A 19,752-nucleotide genomic window follows, 5' to 3' on the forward strand; every position below is an offset into this window, starting at 1 on the left:
CCTCACATTTCATCTGGATCTGTTGCTGTTCAATTTATAATACAAATTATTTATAGTATTTTAATAACTGCTGTAAAAAAATCTAATTAGCTGAAATTGGAAAAGTAATTTGATCAACACTAAATATTATTGAAACAGAATGCTGAAAATCTTCCTACTACAAAGGGTGATATTTAGGCTAGATATAACCCATCGACTTTCCTTTTTGGCACTTCTCAGACAAGGAAGAGCAGTTTAATTCCCAAAACTTCTGCAGGGTTCATAAATGCTGGAAGGATGAAAAAAAGTTTTTATGCAATTTAAATAAGGAAGTAAAGCAAAATAACAAGGTCATACTAACCTTTGTGTCCCTGCCAATCCAGGTGTCAGTGTTGTTCTTTCTTCCTGTAGGCATAAATTAACATTTACATTCACCCCTGCTGAACAAATGAGTACATTTACATGCAGCCAATATCCGGGTTATGATTGGGTTAAGGTCAGTATTCGGGTTTCTGAGTTGATCAGAATAACCCGTTTACAAGCATAAATAGAAAGAGTTACCTCTAACTCGCATAACCCGATTTAAATGCGGACGTTGGGGTAGCGTCAGGACGTATGGACTACGTCCAGACGCAATATACGTCATTTCCGGTTCTTCTTGTTCCGGTATCCATGAAAACAACAACATGTTTCCCAGTTCGGAAGAGATAGCGACCGCGTTTGTTTGCGCTTTAGTTTCCTCGTCACTCCAAAAGTGTGGTGCTGTGCCGCGACTCGCCATGTTGCTCCCAACTTGTTGTTTACTTCCGGTGTTCTGGCGCATACAAGACGTCTCGCTACTCAAAAGACCAAGATTCCTTGCGAACAGAGCATGTGCAGAACACACGCTTTGATGGGGATATCCCGGTATGCGTTTACACGACCAAACATTCGGGTTAGAAAAGGGTTACCCCAGGTGTAGTAAACGGGTTTTTAAAAACCTGGTTATGAGCATATCCGGGTTTTTGGCGGTGTTTACATGGACCTGCGGAACCGGGTTATTGCGAATATTCGGGTTTTAAAAGGGTTACTGGCTGTATGTAAACACACTGAATGAGGAGCTGTATGAGTAGTGATTAATCATTTGAATGTGCCTCACCAGGCTCGCACTCAGCAGGCAGACCGACGAGGAAGTAACATAAATTTAACAAACTAGAACAGGAAACAAAACATGGTGCAAACAGAAATTCTAAAAATATCTTCGTATTGATTACTGCAGTTGACTGGAAGGACTAAAAGGAAATGCATAAGGAAATGGAACCAAAAACCTGGGGGAGGGATATTAAGGTCAGGTTTGCAGGAAAGATAGGCTGTGGGACCACAGTTTTTGTTGTGTCAACATTCGCAGTGGGCTTTAGTAGAATGAAAAGCTCCAGAGTGCCCGTTTTAGGGCAGATAATTCAGCTGGAAGAGAAATTAGCTACAGACGACAGGATTTTGAGTCTTATTATGTGATATTTGGACATCTCACCTCTGACTGGCTAACAGCAACACAACTCTAAAACTTTGCTTTTCAACGTAGATGTTTAATCTCCACAAATAGCACACGCCTGGAGTAGTTCTGCCAGGATGTGGAGTTGCTAATCCTAAGGGTTAGCTTCTGCAAGTCGATATGTTTTCTGTTGTTTCCTGGATGCTAACCCAACAACAGCCTTCCCTGTCACAAGATGGGTGAGTCCATGAGTGCTAAGAGACACTGTGACATAGATAGATCTGTCAGGCTTTTCAAATCCAAGCGTTCTATTGGACGCTTTCTATTTTAAGTTAATGCAGCAAATCAGTGTAGGAGACTATTTTCATGTCCAGCCTGCATGAATAACTCAGAGTGACACGATGATAATCAGAAATTATTTATTTTTATTTCAGCGAAGTTGACCTTTAAAAATTAAATTTTTTACAAAAAAACAATCCACTACAATCTATTTTAGTGATGGTAATGGTGATTTTCTCCTTGGTGAACGAGGAAGCAGTCCAGGTTAAGGCCTAGTGAGGTCCAGTGTTCACTGACAAGTTCGAATGTTCTACCACTAATTAGAAGTGTCACATCTTCACAAAGGAACATGAATTTATGTGTCTTTTGCAAATTTTAACTGTAGTTTTGGTTGTTTTATCTTTAAAAATGTCTTTCAGAAGCCAAGTTTTTACTGGTTGAAACCCTTAATCTTCATTATTAATAAAAGTACTGCAGGTGAGTGTATACTAGATTACCTGATGCAAACAAAGTACTTGGACCGAACTTGAGTCAAGACCAGACTTCAGTAATAGAAGTGATGTATTACAAGTTTGTGAAATCAGTATCAGCCAACACAGTCATATATACAGTTCATGTTCTTCTTTTTATTTTATTTTTTTATATACAGCGCCAAATCACGACAAGAGTCGTCTCAAGGCACTTCACATAATAAATATTCCAATTCAGGACAGTTCATTAGGCCAATCAGAAATAATGTTTCCTATATAAGGAACCCAGCAAATTGCATCAAGTCACTGGCAAGTGTCAGTGACTACACAGCAATCCTCATACTAAGCAAGCATAAAGCGACAGTGGAGAGGAAAACTCCCTTTTAACAGGAAGAAACCTCCAGAGAATCCTGGCTCAAGCTTCTCTGTGAAGATATCTGTGTTTATTATTTTTTTCTTGTTTCCTGTCCTGTGGTTGCGCCCAGGGTGGGTCTCTCTTCAAACTCTTGACCACTGAAGATCATCAATGATTCATAGTGACTCAAACTAGGTTCACATGGATGGATGGTTGATAATGTTTAGTTTATAAATGATGAGTAGTTAGCTTATCTGAAATTTCCATCGCAAGGCAAATTTAAAGTACCCCACTCCCCCGAAGCCCCGAGACAAGAATGATAAATCTCCTGAAAAATGGGACAGTCCAGTCTTTGATATTACTCACTCTGACGACGTGTGACTTGTGCAGCCCGATGCCTTGTGTCTTTTTTTCTACACATTGAAGGCCTTATAGACAAAGATGGGTTTCAAATGGATTCTAAAGCTAGATAAACACCAGCAGCTAGCAGCGGTAGATAGACCACAGGGGCTGCTAGGGCATTGCAACCCTTGGCTCGCATCAAAACCTTCAACTCTTGGGTTTCAATTAATAAGTCAAGAAAGTCACTACTTGTGTTGATATATGTCCATCCATCCATCCATCCATTGTCTATACACACTTGTCCATGCAGGGTCGCCGAAGGGGTTGGTGCCTATCTCCAGCAATCTCTGGGCAGACAGGCAGGGTACGCCCTGAACAGATTGCCAGTCCATCGCAGGGCAACACAGAGACACACAGGATAAACAACTATGCATGCAAACACTCACACCAAAGGATAATTTAGAGGGGCCAGTCAGCCTGACGGTCATAATTTTTGGGTACTGTGGGAGGAAGCCGAAGTACCGGAGAGAACCCACAGAGATAACATGAGAGAGAACATGCAAACTCCTTGCAGAAAGACCCCGAGTTGGTATGTGAACTCAGGACCTTGTTACTGCGCCAACCACTGCTACACTGTGCATCCCGTGTTGATATATGTATTTTAAATAAATAAAAAGTGGTAATTAACCTTGTGACCTCATACAGTAAGTTCTACATGCTCTTTTTTTTACAGTGTAGCATTTAGTCTTTGGGTAAAATTTGCAATAAAAACTATTTTATGTTGTGATAGAAGGTTTTGCATTGTTCTTGATAAAATCATTCAGTGGTTAATTGCAATATTCTTTGATATTATTATTAGTCAAAACTTCTAAAATGTCCATGAGGCAATTTTAAAGGTCTTGATGTGACTTCTAAACAAATGTTTTGGGACTTTTGACTCAGCGGGGAAGACACATCAGAAATAACACTCAATGCTGGTTATGGAACATAATCACATCTGTAAGAAATGGAGTTCAGTGGAAGAGTAAGACTCGTCTTGTCATCAGCAAAAATATTTTTTGTTTCTTTCCCTTGGTTACAAAAATAATCTATCTACAGTATGTGAGCAGGGACACATTCGTAGAAGTAACCCAGTGGGTCTTTATTAGCCTGTTTTCTTTCTTTTACTCACTCATTTTGGGAATTTCTACTATTTTCCCCTCTTTTTTCCTGGAAAACCTCTTTGTAAAGCCAGCCACAGGTGACTCCTAAAACCATGTCATAAAATTACTATTTCAGTCAGTTACTCTTTCTCCTTTATTTGATGTTTCAGATGATGGTACCAACTGACAGTGATGGCCTGACTCCCACATATTAACACCATAAAAAAGAGTTTTTGGTTTGTTTTACTCCCCCAGCTTGGTATTAATGGCTCAGACTGGTTGTTGGTGGTGTGGGGGACTTTCTTGTGGGCCAGTTTGGGCCCCTAACCACCTACCAAGCATTGTTTAAACATGCGTTCATCTCTTTGTGACCACAACGGACCCATCCAATGCCTTCTTCCATCAGGACAATGTACCAAGCAGCAAAGCTCAAAACACCTCACACCAGTGTCTTGAACATGACATTGAGTTCGCCAGACTCCAACGGCCTCCACAGTCAACAGATCTCAATCCAGTTCAGAACATTTGGGATGCAGTGGAATGAGATACTCACATTATTGTCAACATGGACCAGAACCTCTGAGGAATGGCTAAATAAGGCACTACTGAAGGCAAAATGAAGGTCCAACCCGGTACTAGAAAAATTTAGGCAGCTTTATTTATATAGCACATTTGATACACCGAGGCAATTCAATGTGCTTTCCATTAGCAAGAGTTGCATGATCATTAAAATCAACATGACAGCACAATTCAAATACACACAAATTCATTTCAGATTTAAGAATAAAAAAGGGTGAGCAGCTACAGAAGAAACAGTCATTTAAAGGCTGATGAGCACATGGAAGCTTTCAATTTTGATGTAAAGGTTAATAGAGTTGGTGCAGATTTGAGGTGATTGGGAAGCTGATTCCATCTGTGTGCAGCATAGTGGCTAAAAAGCAACTTCAACCTGTTTGGTTCTGACCCGGAGTTCTACAAGCTGACTGTTTCTTAAAGATCTCAGCGCTCCCAGTTACCTTCCATGTACAGTTGAAGTTATTGACTTTTGTGTTTAAAACCTTGCATGATTTAACACCTCCATATCTGTCTGACCTGCTCACCCCCTAGGTACCCATGCACACATTGAGGTCAGCTGATCTCCTGCTACTTTGCCCTCCCTGGATGTCCTACAAATCATGGGGTGAACGAGCATTTGTCTATGATGCCCCCATGCTCTGGAATTCACGTCCCATTACAGTAAGGCAAGCATCCTCTCTGGCTGTTTTTAAATCTCGTTCAAAGACCTACTTTTATGGCTTGGCCTTTAGCCAGTGGCTCCTTTATTGTTTTTATAGTCTTTTTATTGTTCTTATTATTTTTGCTGCTTTTAATGCTTTCCATTGATGTTTTACTTTCTTTTTTTATGAACTTGCCTGTGCAGAACTGACTGGTCAGCTCTTATGCTGTATTTTAAATGTACTATATAAATAAAGTGGTATGGTATGGTATGGTGTGGTATGGTATGGTGTGGTATGGTATGGTGTGGTAATGGTAACCAATGTAGAGATTGAAGAACCGGAGTGATTAACCAAATGAAATATTTATTTCACATTTTCTTTAAAGTCAACTTCAAGATTTTAATTGCTCCATCAAAGTTTTCCCCTACTAACCATCTCAAATGATCCTTTTAGAGCTCACGGTCAACTCTAGTGTCACGGTCTGAGGTGCATTCCTGCTGTCACTCCCTGTCTCTCGAGTTTTCCCTCTGCAGGTGGGCGTGTCTGGAGGTTAACCAAGCTGCAGCAGATCTGCTCATCAGCCGGCCAGGTGTATTTAAGCAGCTGAGAGACTTCTACACTTCGCTGGATGATTACTCTACCTGGGTACCTTCTAAGCCACCTCTCAGTACTATAGTCGAGCCTTTTGGACCTTTTGAGATTTTTAGATGTGTTTTGGAGTTTGGATTTTGCATTTACCCTTCCTGCTCTTGTTCACCAGATAAAACCTCCACCTTCATCTCTTACTGGCTGAACTCTGGAACTCCTATCATCTGGAACTCCAACCTGCTTGTCTCTCAGCCGCTCCCTGGCCAGAACCCCCTCCAGCTGCCCACCTAAGCTCCCTGGATCTCCACAAACTCAGCTTCCTCCACGTCTCACCTTTTGGATCTCAGTCCCAGGAAAACGCCCTCAGCTCAGACCGGACCACTCCTCCCTCAAGCTAGTTTCCTCCTCTCCAGACTGTAAGTCCTCCGCCCAACTCAGATTCCTTATTCCCTCCTCGAGTTGGATCTAACTCCCATCTGTCCACAGATCTCCCGCACCAACTCCCTGGTGAAAGAACTCGGCTTTGTTTATGCTGCTTCCTTGGTTTCCCTTTTAATAAATTCTTATTTAAACACTTTACCCCCGTCTCTATGCTGATTCTTTATGTCGTGGGTTAGATTTCTACACCACAACATGACATCTAGACTTAGGGCAGGTTCAAACTAGTTTGGTTAATTCTTGGGTTCTCCCCTGAACAAGTTTTCCTTGTCATGATTCAGTCCCTCTGTCACATTAGATACCATTTGTAGTCATGTGCATTGTTTATACAAACAAAATTCATAAAAGCATTAAAGCAACGTCACTAGCATCCTATTCGTAATTATTCAGTGATACTTTGACACATATTCAAAATTTTCTATAATACTGAAAATAATGTGAGTGATGGTTGACCCTTTCTTTCACAAGAACATAGTAAACATCACCTTTGGCAAAATGTCATTTATATGAACGACGACGTTCCACTGCAGAAAATTCAAGCAACTAAGAAGAAAATTATTGTAAATATTGTTATAAACTAAGAATCAGCTCCTTTTAATCTGAGGCCATGGCCTTGTGTCCAAACCGAGTAGAATGCCTTCTGTGGGTCAGGACGAGGTCTTGTCCCAAGTGGAGGAATTTGAATGTCTAGAGGTTTTGTAAGTGAGGGAAAGATGAAGCAGGGGATCAGTGGGTGGGTTGGTGTGTTGTACAGGTCTGTCGTGGTGAAAAGTTCGCTGAGCCGGAATGCAAAGCTCTCAATTTACCGGTTCATCTACTTTCCAACCCTCCCCTATGATCACGAGCTTTGGGTAGCGATCGCAGTGGCTTGGGAATCTTGTTAAGACGCCTCCTGAGGTTTCCTGGCAAGTCTAATCAGGGATTCCCACGGGATTGCCCAAGAAGAGCTGGTCCATGTGGCTGAGGAGAAGGAAGTCTTGGACTCTGCTTCGGCTGCTGCCCCCATGACCCAACCCTAGATACGTGGAGGAAAATGGATGGGTGGATATTTTTATAAACTAGATGTTTTAAAGCAGGCTGGAACAAGGCCAGGTGAGCTCATACCAGGGGTGATCCTTCATGAGAGCTGAATCGGGAATTCCATTCCCAATGAAACCCAAAAGCTCACCCAATAGGAATGTGTCACTGTTATTCCAGTCAAACCAACTTGTTCCCCCGGATTTTGTTCAAAAACATCATTTCACAAATCAAAGATGGTGAAACAAACTGCATCTGCGAATCATCTGGATCTTAAATATTCCCTGCTGCCTACTGAGTAGGAATGTTTAAAGAAGCACACGCCTGTGTTTTATCAGTGAGAGTTTGTGGGACTGTTAGAATAAATCCAACAACAGGGAAAACAAGTCAACAAACCCGTCTAGTCAAATAGATGTTGAATATAAAAGACACAACTTACTGCACTTGCAGAAGAAAGTGTTTCCAGTCTAACGAGTCAGTATCTGTCTTGACTTGCCTAAGCTGAGGCATGTTTACCTTTATTTGTTTTGTACTGTAGAAGTTACAAATGCGTTCTAGTTTCTAAATATATTTCTCATGAATAAAAGGAGTTCTGCTTAAACCGGATTATTTTCCCTTTAACGAGATAACCTGGTGATGCTTAAACACATCATTCCTCAGGATGCTGAAACCAAAAACTGGATCTCCCTCCATTGTTCCCCTTACAGTCAGCTAAGCAGTGATCTCATTTCACAGCCCTGAGTCTATGACTTACTAATACATAGATCATCAGTTCTGCCAGCCAGCTATATTTAGATCATTATTTATTTATTTAGTTCATTAGAGCCCCTAAATATCAGAGAATGTTTAAAAAAAAACATTAATTTCATAAAAAAGGTTCAATGTGCTCATAGCCCAGGCTCTGCAGCCTTGTTAGAGGTGCAGCTTGATGATACGTATTGATAAGTTGGGCATAAATTGTGATGCTAAACTTTTCTGACCCCCAATTTGGGGGCACTCAGGCTCACAGGGATACATTTTTATGTGTTATTCATTTCTAAATGATTTATCCCAATTAACGGATTAAACTCCCACCCCTTATTTTTTTATAAATCCCCAAATTTTCTAAATAATCTAATTATAATGGACTTGGGTAGAGTTTCTTTGTTGACCATGATTTAGACAGTTCTTAAATGTCTTATTGTAAATTTGTTTCACAGTTATTTATAGGTCCGAATCAGAGATTAACACGCATCTGAATGTTGAGTTAAAAGTGTCAGGTGGTTCTGACCCGAGCCAACCCGCAGCAGTAGTATCAGCTAGATGTCCTGCCAGGATTTTATTTTGTTCACTTTCTATCTCAACAACCGGCAGCTCTTTATGAATTAATCTCTGCGTGAGAGGATTTATTTATTTACTTACTCTTGTACTTGTTTGCGAATTTAGAACAGAACCGTCAGCCTTCTTAAGGAGCCAGACGATTAATCGCTTTGGTAGAAGCGCAGGCTCGGCATCACGTGCCAGCTAACTCTCTTGAGTAGTTCTAGTTTGCTTGTCTCAAGGTTTCAGTCTAGTGGTTTTGGTTACTCTGCCTCTAGGTTAAATCGTCCATTACCACCTCAACCACAGACCATCCTCACCTTTTGGAACCATGTTCCCCCCCTCCAGCTCGACCGTCTGCTCTCCACTGCTCACCTGCCCCCTTGCAACCCAGCTTTGAGTCCTGGAACCTCTTGAGCCCGCCACCTCCTGCAGACCAGACCCCTCCTCAAACTCTTGACTGCAACAAGGGATCAAACCTTCCTGAGTCCAGAGCTGCTCTTCTGCCGCACGTTGCAGCGTGTCTTTGGTTTCTTTATTTGTGATATTAATAAACATCTTTTACATTCTTGCCTGAGGCTCTAGGCTTGATTCTGTATGTCCTGGGTCAGGAAACTCCACCCAAACATGACAAAAATATTATGAAGCCCTGCAAAATATTGCTAACACCACAAAAACCCTACAAAACTACATAAACACTATGAAAACTACAAAATTCTACAGGGAAAAAAATATACAAAACCGACACAGAAATACTACAGAAATACTACAGAAAATGCCAAGTACAAGCACATTAAATCATGATTTAATGTAGTAAATCCTAATTTGGCAGCTGCGTGGTTGGCTACAATGATCTTTTATGCAATGATGGTTAAATATTTGTTGTAAAATGTGATGTAAGAATGAAAAATAAATGAAGAAATAAAAAAGTTGTTTGGAAAAATTGGTAAAACTTGAAAAACCGGTAAACATGATCAGCTGCTTCACAGACGCTGAAAATCGATGACATTAATCACCAGTGACGTCATCCAACCTTGTATGTATATATATACTCCTGTACGTTTTGAGTGAAAGTACCATCCTCTGACGGATCCTGCTTGCTCACGATGGTAGGTGGAGACTGGAGCAGACGGCTGTGGACGCTGGAGGAGACAGACGCAGCAGCGAGAGTTTGTTATTCCGTCCTGACTTGTTTTCTCTCCTTTTCCAGGGCCACTTCTGGCATTTTTTACCAAGCCTTCTTCCAATCGCGCTGCTGTCAGCAGTCCTCAACGTGGTCTACCCTCTAACCTTCACGCACCGGGACCCGTTCACCGGTAGGTCGCTGCAGTGCGACCGGTGTCCACCTGGAACCTTCCTGCGCGCGCGCTGCTCCACGGCCAAAAGCAGCGAGTGCGCACCGTGTCCGCAGGGCTCCTTCACGGAGCTCTGGAACTACGTTGGCAGGTGTTTACGCTGCGGAGTGTGTGGACGGAACCAGGTGGTGAAGAAGGAATGCACGGCCAAGAGCGACTGTCAGTGCGAGTGCAAACGGGGCTACTACTACAGCCATGACGTAGACATGTGCGTGCGTCACAGCGAGTGTCCGTCCGGATCTGGGGTTCTGACACCAGGTACGGAACTTATAGCACTTGATGTGTGGCCATTAGAACTACAGTGTGTGCGTGTGTGTGAGAGACTGACCTTATTGTGTTACCATTCTGAAACAGAAACCCGGCCGCGTGGTATCATTGTTTATTTCCTGCTTTACGTGCATACTGTTGCCATAGCAACGTTTTTCCCCCACGCTGATGTTAAGAATCAGCTGGGGCTGTGCTGCCCCAGAGAGGCAAACTGTAGCATTTACATTAAAACAGCAATAACTACAAATGAAAAAAATAAAAGTTTTTATTTTATTTTATTAAAGACATTTTTTTATTCTCTTGCAGGTACACCAGAGAATGACACGGTGTGCCACATTTGTTCCAATGGAACCTTCTCTGATGTCTCTTCTGCTCATGAGAGGTGCAAACAGCACAAGAACTGCAGCGGTGCTGGGCAGCTGTTGCTGCTGCAGGGCTCCAGCTGGCACGACCGTTTGTGTGGAAGCTGTGGAGAGCTCACAAGTAAGAGTTCTGGCCTTAAAGGTTGTAGAAACAAGGAAAAAAGCAGTGAATCTTTGAAGTGAAGGAGACATTTATAGTGCTTTTTTAAATTTACACATTTACTGTACTCCATTAGCCCCTATTCAAAAATAATCATCTTCCAAGTTTGCAAAAGTGACATATGCGTAACATCACTGGACCCGAAACTTACTCAGTAAAAAAGGGTTTATTTTTAATGAAAATGGGAACGCACCTCCTCCGTGTGACGACTGGTCTGAATCAGGCAAAACGGGATTACCAAAATCCAGGAAGTCCAGATAAATAAAGTTTTACCCTGTCAGGGTGGTTTCCAGATTTCCTCTGAAAATGAAAGGCCACAGGGGGGGAGGGTCTACCTTCATGCGATCAGCCCAGTTAAACTTGTGGGTGAAATGGGGAGAGAACACAGCTGGAAGGAAAACAGGAAGTGGTGTCTGATGCCCAGATGGACTTTTAGGCTGAGAGCTCCTCTCTGTGGTCATGTGGAGGCAGCAAACAGACTCAGACAGTGGTTAAACCAGGGTCTGTGGGCCAAATCTCAGCATGTTAAAAACAGAATGACATGACACAATGACAAAACGAGACTCTGACAAAAACAAGCACAGAGGGTTTCAATTCATGAGGAAAATCAGGAAAACCGTCGGGTAGGGTACTTGTCCCCAGTAGGCTGTCCATGTAAATATAAGCTTTCTAACATTTTAATGTTCGGAATTTTACTAAAGTTTTTTTTTTTTTGACATTTTGATGAGTACAAATGGGGAAAAAACAACAAAATATTTTTTTGCATTTCATTAAATATATAATAATAATAATAATAATAATAATAATAATAATAATAATAATAATAATAATAATAATAATAATAAAATTATCTCATTTTTTTGGCCCCTTGACATTTTTGGCCCTTTTCTTGAAATGTTTGGTCGCCATTGTCTACACTCAGTAGACATGTGGGACAACTGAGTCACCAAACACTTATTGTATCATTGTTGTATATATGGCTTATTAACAATGTTTGGCAACACTTTACAATAAGGTTCCTTTTACTTAGTGCATTATTAAGCATTAATAAACAAAAGAACCCTTTATTAACATTACTGATAATGTTAACCATTAAGTGTCCTAAATCAAAGGGCCAAGGGGGATGTTTGCTTAGTAATGCGTTACCTAATATTAAGATTATTATTAAGCTGTTATTACTTTATTTAATAGTTTATTAATGTTTAAGAATACACCAAGTGGTGTTGATAAATTGACCGAGTACTGTAAGTTTTACCCAGTGTTTGCTATGTAATAAAAGTACTTGAGTGTACTGATGTAACTCCAGCAGCAGGGGGCACTATAAGCTCCATGAGCTTTTGGGCAAAGCAATAAGCTGGAAAGCCTCGATGCTACATGAGTCCACCACTAAACATGGGAGAAAGGCTAGAAAGCTGTAAGGGAGGAGAAACGTGGGTGGGCGTGGCCAAAGAGAAAGCAGCAGAAAAGCACGACGGGAGCCGAAAACGACTAAATCATAACAATATGACATTGAGACATCCGTGGAGGAGTAACAGTAACAGGTAGGGTAACAATCATTAATGTCCCATGTGCAGACGCCACAGCTTCTCTGGATTATTATGACTAACTGCAACAAAAGAGAGGTGCATCATGTAAAAGTTAATAACAATGACTATTCTGGAACTGCGCTGCTCTGGGTGGCTGCATGTTGGAGTAGCTCTGTTGACTATATGTAAGTTTTGCCTTTTCTTGGACATTTTTTCTTCTAGTTTCTCAAGAAAAACTGTATTTTTTTGGACATTTTACTTTTCTGTTTCTGGTGCTGTGAAGCTTGGAGGATTTTTACTGCTATTTTTTTTAGCTTTTTTCACTTTTTGAGCATTTGTTATAATGCGTAACCATGGCAACAAGCTGGTTTACAATCGGTAGCAGCTGATTAACACTGGAAAGGCTGAAATAATACCTCAACTGAAGCCACAAATCCCAGATGAGCTAAAACGCAAGAAGCGTGAGCAAAACGGAGACAGAGAAAGGAAATTCAAACCATCTCTTCCATCGATCATAATCGATCATAATGGGCAATGTGAGATCACTGGTCAACAAGATGGAGGAACTCCAAGCCCTTTCAAGGACTCAGCCAGAGTTTCGGCAGTTTCGGAACCGCTGGAGGAGATAATGCAGAGGAGGATTCTCCAGAGAATCAAGAAAATGATGGACAACCCTGAGCGTTCTCTTCACAAGACTGTCCGACAACGGAAGAGTGTCTTCAGTCAGAGGCTTCTTCAGTTTCGCTGCAACACTGACCGCTACTGGAGATCCTTCCTACCAACAGCCATTGTAATATACAACAACTCTTTGATGACTTGATTATTATTATTATTCTGAGCTACTACAGCAATCAATTTCCCTCTGGGATTAATAAAGTATTTTTGAATTGAATTGAATTGAATTATTACAGCTTTCTTCTGCAAACATTCCAGTAAATATCAGTGTTTATCTGTTTTTGTGTCTGCGTCATCCATTCTGACCACTTATCTCTGATGTGTTCCTATAGATGGAGCCGAGTGCATCAAAGAAATCATCCCGAGTTTCTTCGTTCACCACACAATGAACATCAAAAGGCTGCGCCGAGTTGTGAACAAGCTACCTTCTGACGGTGGCAGAAGCCGAAAAGAAGCACAGGAGCTCAGCTTCTCACAGCTTCTCTCACAGATCAACAGCTGGGTTTCCTCCGCAACCATAACGCAGATCAAGTTGCTTCCTGATATTCTGGAAAAATGTGGCGCCGCCAGCAACGCGGAGAGAATACAAAAGAAGTTTGACCAGATTGACACACGTCTGTTAGGGATCTGTAATTCAGGGAGAAGAAGGGAAGAAGATGCAACCCTTTAAAGCAACATTTCATAGTAATCAGGCGAAAGTGCTGCACAGGTTAAAAAGGCTCAGAGCTTTTGTTGCATGGAGTTTACATGAGCTCCTCATGCGATAAAGGGGTTTCCTCCCATAAACCCAAAATATGCACATGCCCTCACACATGTCTAGGTTCTGCTCAGTCATGGCGTCTCTGGCATGAACGTTTATATATATATATATATATATATATATATATATATATATATATATATATATATATATATATAATTTTCTGTAATAAAGCCAATATATCACTTCAAGGCAGCATCTTTTTGAGGGCGTGTCTTATCAAAAGGCAGGACTGATTGACTTAAGTGCTGTGAATATTTGGAGAAAGGAAAAAGAAAAGGAAATGCTTTGGGCATCATTTCTCGGAATAAAATCCCAAAGAGATTTTGTATCCGTTCCTAAAACGACCAACATGAATTTTTTTAGGGTAAACGGTTGCATTCACCAGTCCATCTACCTCTCATAGTGTCTTTTGTTGGAAATGGGTGGAGCTCCTGTTATTTTTGTTCAAAATGTTGACTTTTATGTTCCACCTTTACAAATATGTTCCTGCTTAGAGTGATACGTATATTTTTGTAGTAATGAGCTACACTGGACAAAGTTTTAGACCAGCTTTTTTAGTTGTTCTTTTTTTTAATACGCAGGCGTAGGACTTTTTCATTTAACACGTAATCGTTTTCTCAGTCGACTGTTGCTCAAATAAAGTGATAAATATGATCAGCAGTAAACATTTTTATTATTATTATACAAAGATACTACATGCAACTTTTAATTTTTTCATCTCTACAATTCTGTCAAAAAAATCTTTGTGTTTGAATCCTGTTGAGCAACCACAATAGCAAAACCACGCTTTACAGATTCACATCTTCTGTGTGTAGCAATTAATACACATTATTTATGACCAATAAGACTTTTAACTTTAGAAGTTCAGTCTCCATATATGGAGTTAAATTGTGGAATAAATTGAATACTGAACTCAAGAATGCAAAAACAATATTGACTTTCAAAAAATAGATCAAAAATAAAATGATTAACTTATATAGATCCGTTACATAAATGTGTGAGGGGAGGGGGGTGGGGGGGATGAAAGGAAAAAAAACCTAGTATGTATTCGTATGTGTATATATGTATGTATATAGATCTATAACTTAATGCTTCTTTCTGTGTAAATTGTTTTCTTTTTTTTCCCTCAAATTCATGGGTTGTGATTGTGTCGGCCAACAAGTCCAGGAACTTTATTGTTCAATTTCATTAAGAATCATATGATTATTTCATTTGTATTAATGTTATTTTAGTTAAAAGGGGCAGACAACATAAGTTTTTCTTCTTTCTGTCCCCTTTTTCATTTTGGCTTGCAGCAATTTAGTTCTGTATTTTTATTTTAATGTCAATAAATGAAAATAAAAGATTGAAAAAAAAGTTTAATGAGGTTGACAGCAGACGCTTATGAAAGTCACAAACTTGGTTGTGAAGAGTCAGCGCTCTTCAAGATAAGCACCTCCCTGGCCGTCAGACAGGAAGAGGAAAAGAGAGAGAAGCTCCTTCTGGTTCAGAGCGGAAAACTCAGAGAATAATAACTTTAGAATGAATTATCACAAAGTGTTATAATTTAAAAAGGACTGGTTTATGACCAATAAGGTGTGATATTCCATACAAATATGAAATATCAATCTGATCTTTGAATGTTTAATTAGAAGATTCTAGGGTTCTTTGATTATTCAGGGACCATAAACACACTTCGTATTAATTCAGACAGAGTCAGGTATATAGTTTATAAAATTAATTTAATTATTTTTCCTAAACTAATGATACATGACAAGATATGAATAATGGGATGTGGTGTGGTGGATGTGAGGTGTTGTGATGGAAACTGTCATGTTCCTGGGAATGTGTTTAACCCACGACACGAAGAATCATCACATGAAAGGGTGGAAAGTTCAAAACAATGATTTATTGCAGGAATCTAACAAAAATGTCCCTGGAATAGTCCCAGATTAGCTGGAGACAGAGAGAGTCCAAAGTTCTGCAGGTGGAGGAGGTCGAGGAGGGCAGGTGGGGTGAAGGAGTGAGTCCAGGAGAGAGAGCCAGGCGGGGTGGCAGAGGAATAAGAGGAGAGGCGAACCGTGAAGTCCAGGAAGGTTATGGACGATTGCCAGATTTACTCTCCATTGTGTCAGGAGAAAGGTCACTCTATTCAGTCCTTTGTCTCCTGTGTCAATGAGGTGAAGTCTTGGCTAATGTCCAACTATCTACATCTGAATGAGGGAAAGACAGAGCTCATTGTTTTTCACCCCAACAACAGGAATGTGGATCGTTATGCTGATCTTGACCCTCTTTCTCCATACTCAAAACCAGTTGTTACCAGTTTGGGGGTGAAACTTGATGTAGGACTTAAATTTGATGCTCACATCAATTCTGTGATCCGGTCCAGTTTCTTTCACCTGAGACGCCTTGCTAAAATCAAGCATATGCTGTCGAGAGCCCACCTGGAGCGGGTACTGCATGCCTTTGTAATTTCTCGGCTTGACTACTGCAACTCTCTCTATGCAGGGTTGTGTCAGTCATCACTGCGTCGCCTACAGGTTCTGCAGAACAGCGCTGCCAGGTTCCTGACTGGGACCAGGAAACGGGACCACATCAGTCCGGTTCTGGCCTCTCTGCACTGGCTTCCGATTTCCTATCGCTCACAATTCAAAATCCTCGTCTTTGTTTATCATTTCTTCCAGGGTGGTGGTCCCCCCTATCTGGCCACTCTCCTGAACAGACACTCCCCATCACGCGCTCTGCGCTCCTCTGACCAAGGCCTGCTCGCTGTCCCTCGGTCTAGGTGTCGTACCCGTGGGGACCGGGCTTTCTCAGTCCTAGCACCGTTACTCTGGAACCAGTTGCCACCCTCAGTTAGGCTGTCCCCTTCTCTGCCAGTCTTTAAGAATCACCTAAAAACACACCTCCTCCGCTTGGCGTTTCCAGAACATGTTTGATTTTGGCCCTCTTTTATGTTGAATCCATTCCACAGTTTTCATTGGTACACTCAATCCATCCACTCAATCCAATTGTGTTTCACACATTTGTATTTTACCGGAATGTTTCATCTATCTTGTAATTTCCATTTTGTATTTTGTAATTCTTTTATTAATGATTTATTCAATATATTTACATACAACTGTACAATGTTCAGCGCTTTGGGCTTCCTGACAGGGTTGCGGAAAGCGCTTTATAAATAAAGCTTTGATTGATTGATTGATTGATTGATTGATGGTTCTTTCCAGGTGAGTAATGCAGTACTGGTTCCGCTTCTCGGATGGAGGATCAGATCCAACAAACCCAGAGCGTCAGGGAAGGTTGTCCAGGAATCCTGGAGAGAAATACAAACTTGAGTCCAAAAAAATCCAACACAAGAATCCAGGAATTATCCAAAAATCTCCAATAACTGTAACAGCAAATTATCAGAGTAGAAACCGAGTATTATCCTAGAACGAGGCCAGATACTACCGTGAGTAGCTAATCATCCAGCGAAGTGTAGTAGTTCCCTCTCCTCTTAAACAGAGCTCTGCTGCGGATGACCTGAGGAGCTGCAGCTGCCGCTGATTACTAATGCCCCACAGCTGGTGAGCTCCCTCTCCTGAAATGAAGAACTCAAAGATGTTCTAGAGATGAAGGAGTACTCACCCCACCACACAACAGAAGCTAGATGTTGTAGCAACCGCTCTTTGTATCTGAGAGAAATTGTGAAACCTGGGTGTAAAATCATTTGTTTGTTTTAAACTAGAGTTGTTTATTGATAAAAAAACTCATCAGACGCCAGTATGCAGGCTTACGATACCCTGGTATGAGTTGCTCCCGGCGGTCTGGAGGGTTGCGGTCAGAGTGGTGAGGTCACCAGACGTTGAAACCACAATACTCAGAGATTAGTAGCTTCCTCTGAGTTTGGCTTCGCCCGCCATTAGATGCAACCCGGGGTCTGCAGATTAGGTGTCTCAGGTGTGAAGTAGCTCTGAAAAGAGCTGTTGTGTCTGTAATCACTTGCAGCATCGCAGAAAGGTTTTGAGGTCAAAAGAGATTGTTTCAAAAAGAGGCGTCTTTCTCGATTTGGCCGAATCGGGTCAGCTGGAAACTGAGTCACTCTGGAAGTAATCATTGTTTTATTAAACTACTTTGTTATGATTTCTGGCCAAGTTTGGCCAATCAGAATTTGACACGTTTTTGAGTATTTACCAACATCCCTCAGAAAGCCACGCCTTCCTTCAGATACAAAAATGTTTTTAACCTTAATGTGTCTTATTGTAATGTGTAGAAGTGTAAACAATGATTAACTTGTTAAAACAGTGATTAGTGATAAAAATGGATCATTGTAAGAATATTCATTTCAAATTCATTGATTTAAGCACAGATTATTCAAACATTTGATTTAAACATCTTGTTCATTCACCACATATTATTTAACTCGTAACTATAACATGGTGGAGTCTTCACTTATTCAGAGTGGAGGATGTTGAAATCTGGCGTTCACAGTGAGTGTAAGAACCTTGGGTGAGAATATTTGTGTGTTTTGTCTTAATGGAAAGTCAACACGCACTGAGCAGAACCTTCTGGATTTAGAAGGCCACAAAGAAAGTGGATTTATGCTGTAGATGATGTTGGTCAACAGGTGAAAATTGATCCTTTTGGTACGTTATGTGTCAGTTGTGAGGAAACCAGGACATCTGGTGAAAACCCAGACCAATCAGAGCTACATATGCAATCTTATGAATGATGCCCCTGACCTCCGCTGTCGTTACACCAGCCTGCCCCCACTTTTTAGTATGGCTGCATTCGGACACAGGATACTTCTTTCATGCTAAAATTGAACCTGCTAGCTATGTCAGAGAAGTTTTGTCTCATGTTGTGAGGCAAGTGTCAAACCCATGACCTACAGAATCAGTTCGCAGACTATGGAGAAAGTTTTAAACAATGTATTATTAATGGAGAAACCAAGGAAGCAGCATAAATGTAGCCGAGATCTTCAACAGGAGTCGGGTGCGGGATCTGCAGACAGATGGAGGTTAGATCCAGCTCGAAAAAGACAACAGGGGATTTTAGTGATCTTTTGAGAACTTACAGTCTGAGAGAGGAAATAGCTCGAGGGTGGAAGTTGGTCCGGTCTGGGTCGGTGAAGCTTTCTAGGAGCAGGGATCCAGAGTTGGAGGTGGAGGGAGCCGAGCGTGAGGATGGTGCAGATCCAGGTGAGTATCGGTGGGCTACTGGAGGTGGAATTGGCCAGGGAGGGACTGAGAGATGAGCGGGTGTAGCGGTTCTCCAGAATTCTGCCAGTCAGAGATGGGAAGTGGAGGGTTTGTCTGGAAACAACAGCAGGAGACTAAAAATGCAAAAATCCAAAGTCAAAAATTTCAACAAATACTCAAAGGCTAAAATACTCAAATATCTAATTAAGGCCCTGTCCACACGTAACCGGGGATCTCCGAAAACGTAGAATTTTTTTACGTTTTGGCCTGTCATCCACACGAAAACGGATCTTTTTAAAAACTCCGGCCAAAGTGAAGATCTGCGTTTTCTCCGTTTTGGGTGTCTGCGTGTGGACAGACAAAACCGGAGTTTTAAGGTCCGCAACGTCACTTTCTGCGACGAAAAAAAATGCTGACATCACGTGTGCGACCTGTGTTTACACTAGCCGACATCATGGAAGCCCTCAGAGCTGCGCTCGCTTTATCAATTGTCCAAGCGCTTTTTGCTTGTTTGTTTTTGCAAGCGGAATTACTGCTCCTTGTGGAAGACCACAGACGAAGGACGAGGTTAAGAACGGGGGAAGTACTGCCGCCTACAGGTCTGGCATGTCCTTAACAACGTATTTATCCGGGTACGTGTGGACAGAGTTTTTTAAACGAGGTGGTGTGGATGCAAGTTTTTGGAGGGGCGGATATTCCTTGATAAAAAAGACGGCTACGTGTGGATTAGGCCTGAGGGAAGGACTCACACAAACACATACACACATACAATGAACTGGGGCAGGACATGCACACACACACACACTGACACAAATAACTCACACACACATACACACACTACACACATACACTAAGCTGGGGAACAAGAGGCTGGAGCTACAACTGGAG

At 41.4% G+C, this 19,752-nt stretch overlaps 1 protein-coding gene across 3 annotated transcripts; it reads left to right on the forward strand.

Moving 5' to 3' along the window:
* Positions 1-3,772: 3,772 nt before the first annotated feature.
* On the forward strand, positions 3,773-15,067 carry LOC107394416 (tumor necrosis factor receptor superfamily member 6B). Of its 3 annotated transcripts, none has more exons than XM_070547647.1 (5): positions 3,773-6,259; positions 6,330-9,706; positions 9,808-10,210; positions 10,526-10,702; positions 13,275-15,067. In XM_070547647.1, exons 2-5 carry the CDS (start codon positions 9,704-9,706, stop codon positions 13,610-13,612), a joined length of 921 nt encoding a protein of 306 aa, XP_070403748.1. In that variant the 5' UTR covers positions 3,773-6,259; positions 6,330-9,703; the 3' UTR covers positions 13,613-15,067. The 3 variants fall into 3 exon arrangements, with proteins under 3 accessions (XP_070403748.1, XP_070403747.1, XP_054600967.2); XM_070547646.1 differs by having other exon boundaries at positions 3,773-5,900; positions 6,016-9,706; XM_054744992.2 differs by having other exon boundaries at positions 3,773-9,706.
* Positions 15,068-19,752: the final 4,685 nt, after the last annotated feature.

The sequence above is a fragment of the Nothobranchius furzeri genome, chromosome 19, assembly GCF_043380555.1.
Source record: "Nothobranchius furzeri strain GRZ-AD chromosome 19, NfurGRZ-RIMD1, whole genome shotgun sequence".
NCBI lineage: Eukaryota > Metazoa > Chordata > Actinopteri > Cyprinodontiformes > Nothobranchiidae > Nothobranchius > Nothobranchius furzeri.

Excerpts from the sequence above, each read along its gene's own strand:
- LOC107394416 (XM_054744992.2), top strand. Across the intron at positions 10,211-10,525 it reads ATCTGGGGTTCTGACACCAG|GTACACCAGAGAATGACACG; the intron begins GTACGGAACTTA and ends ATTCTCTTGCAG. Across the intron at positions 10,703-13,274 it reads AAGCTGTGGAGAGCTCACAA|ATGGAGCCGAGTGCATCAAA; the intron begins GTAAGAGTTCTG and ends GTGTTCCTATAG.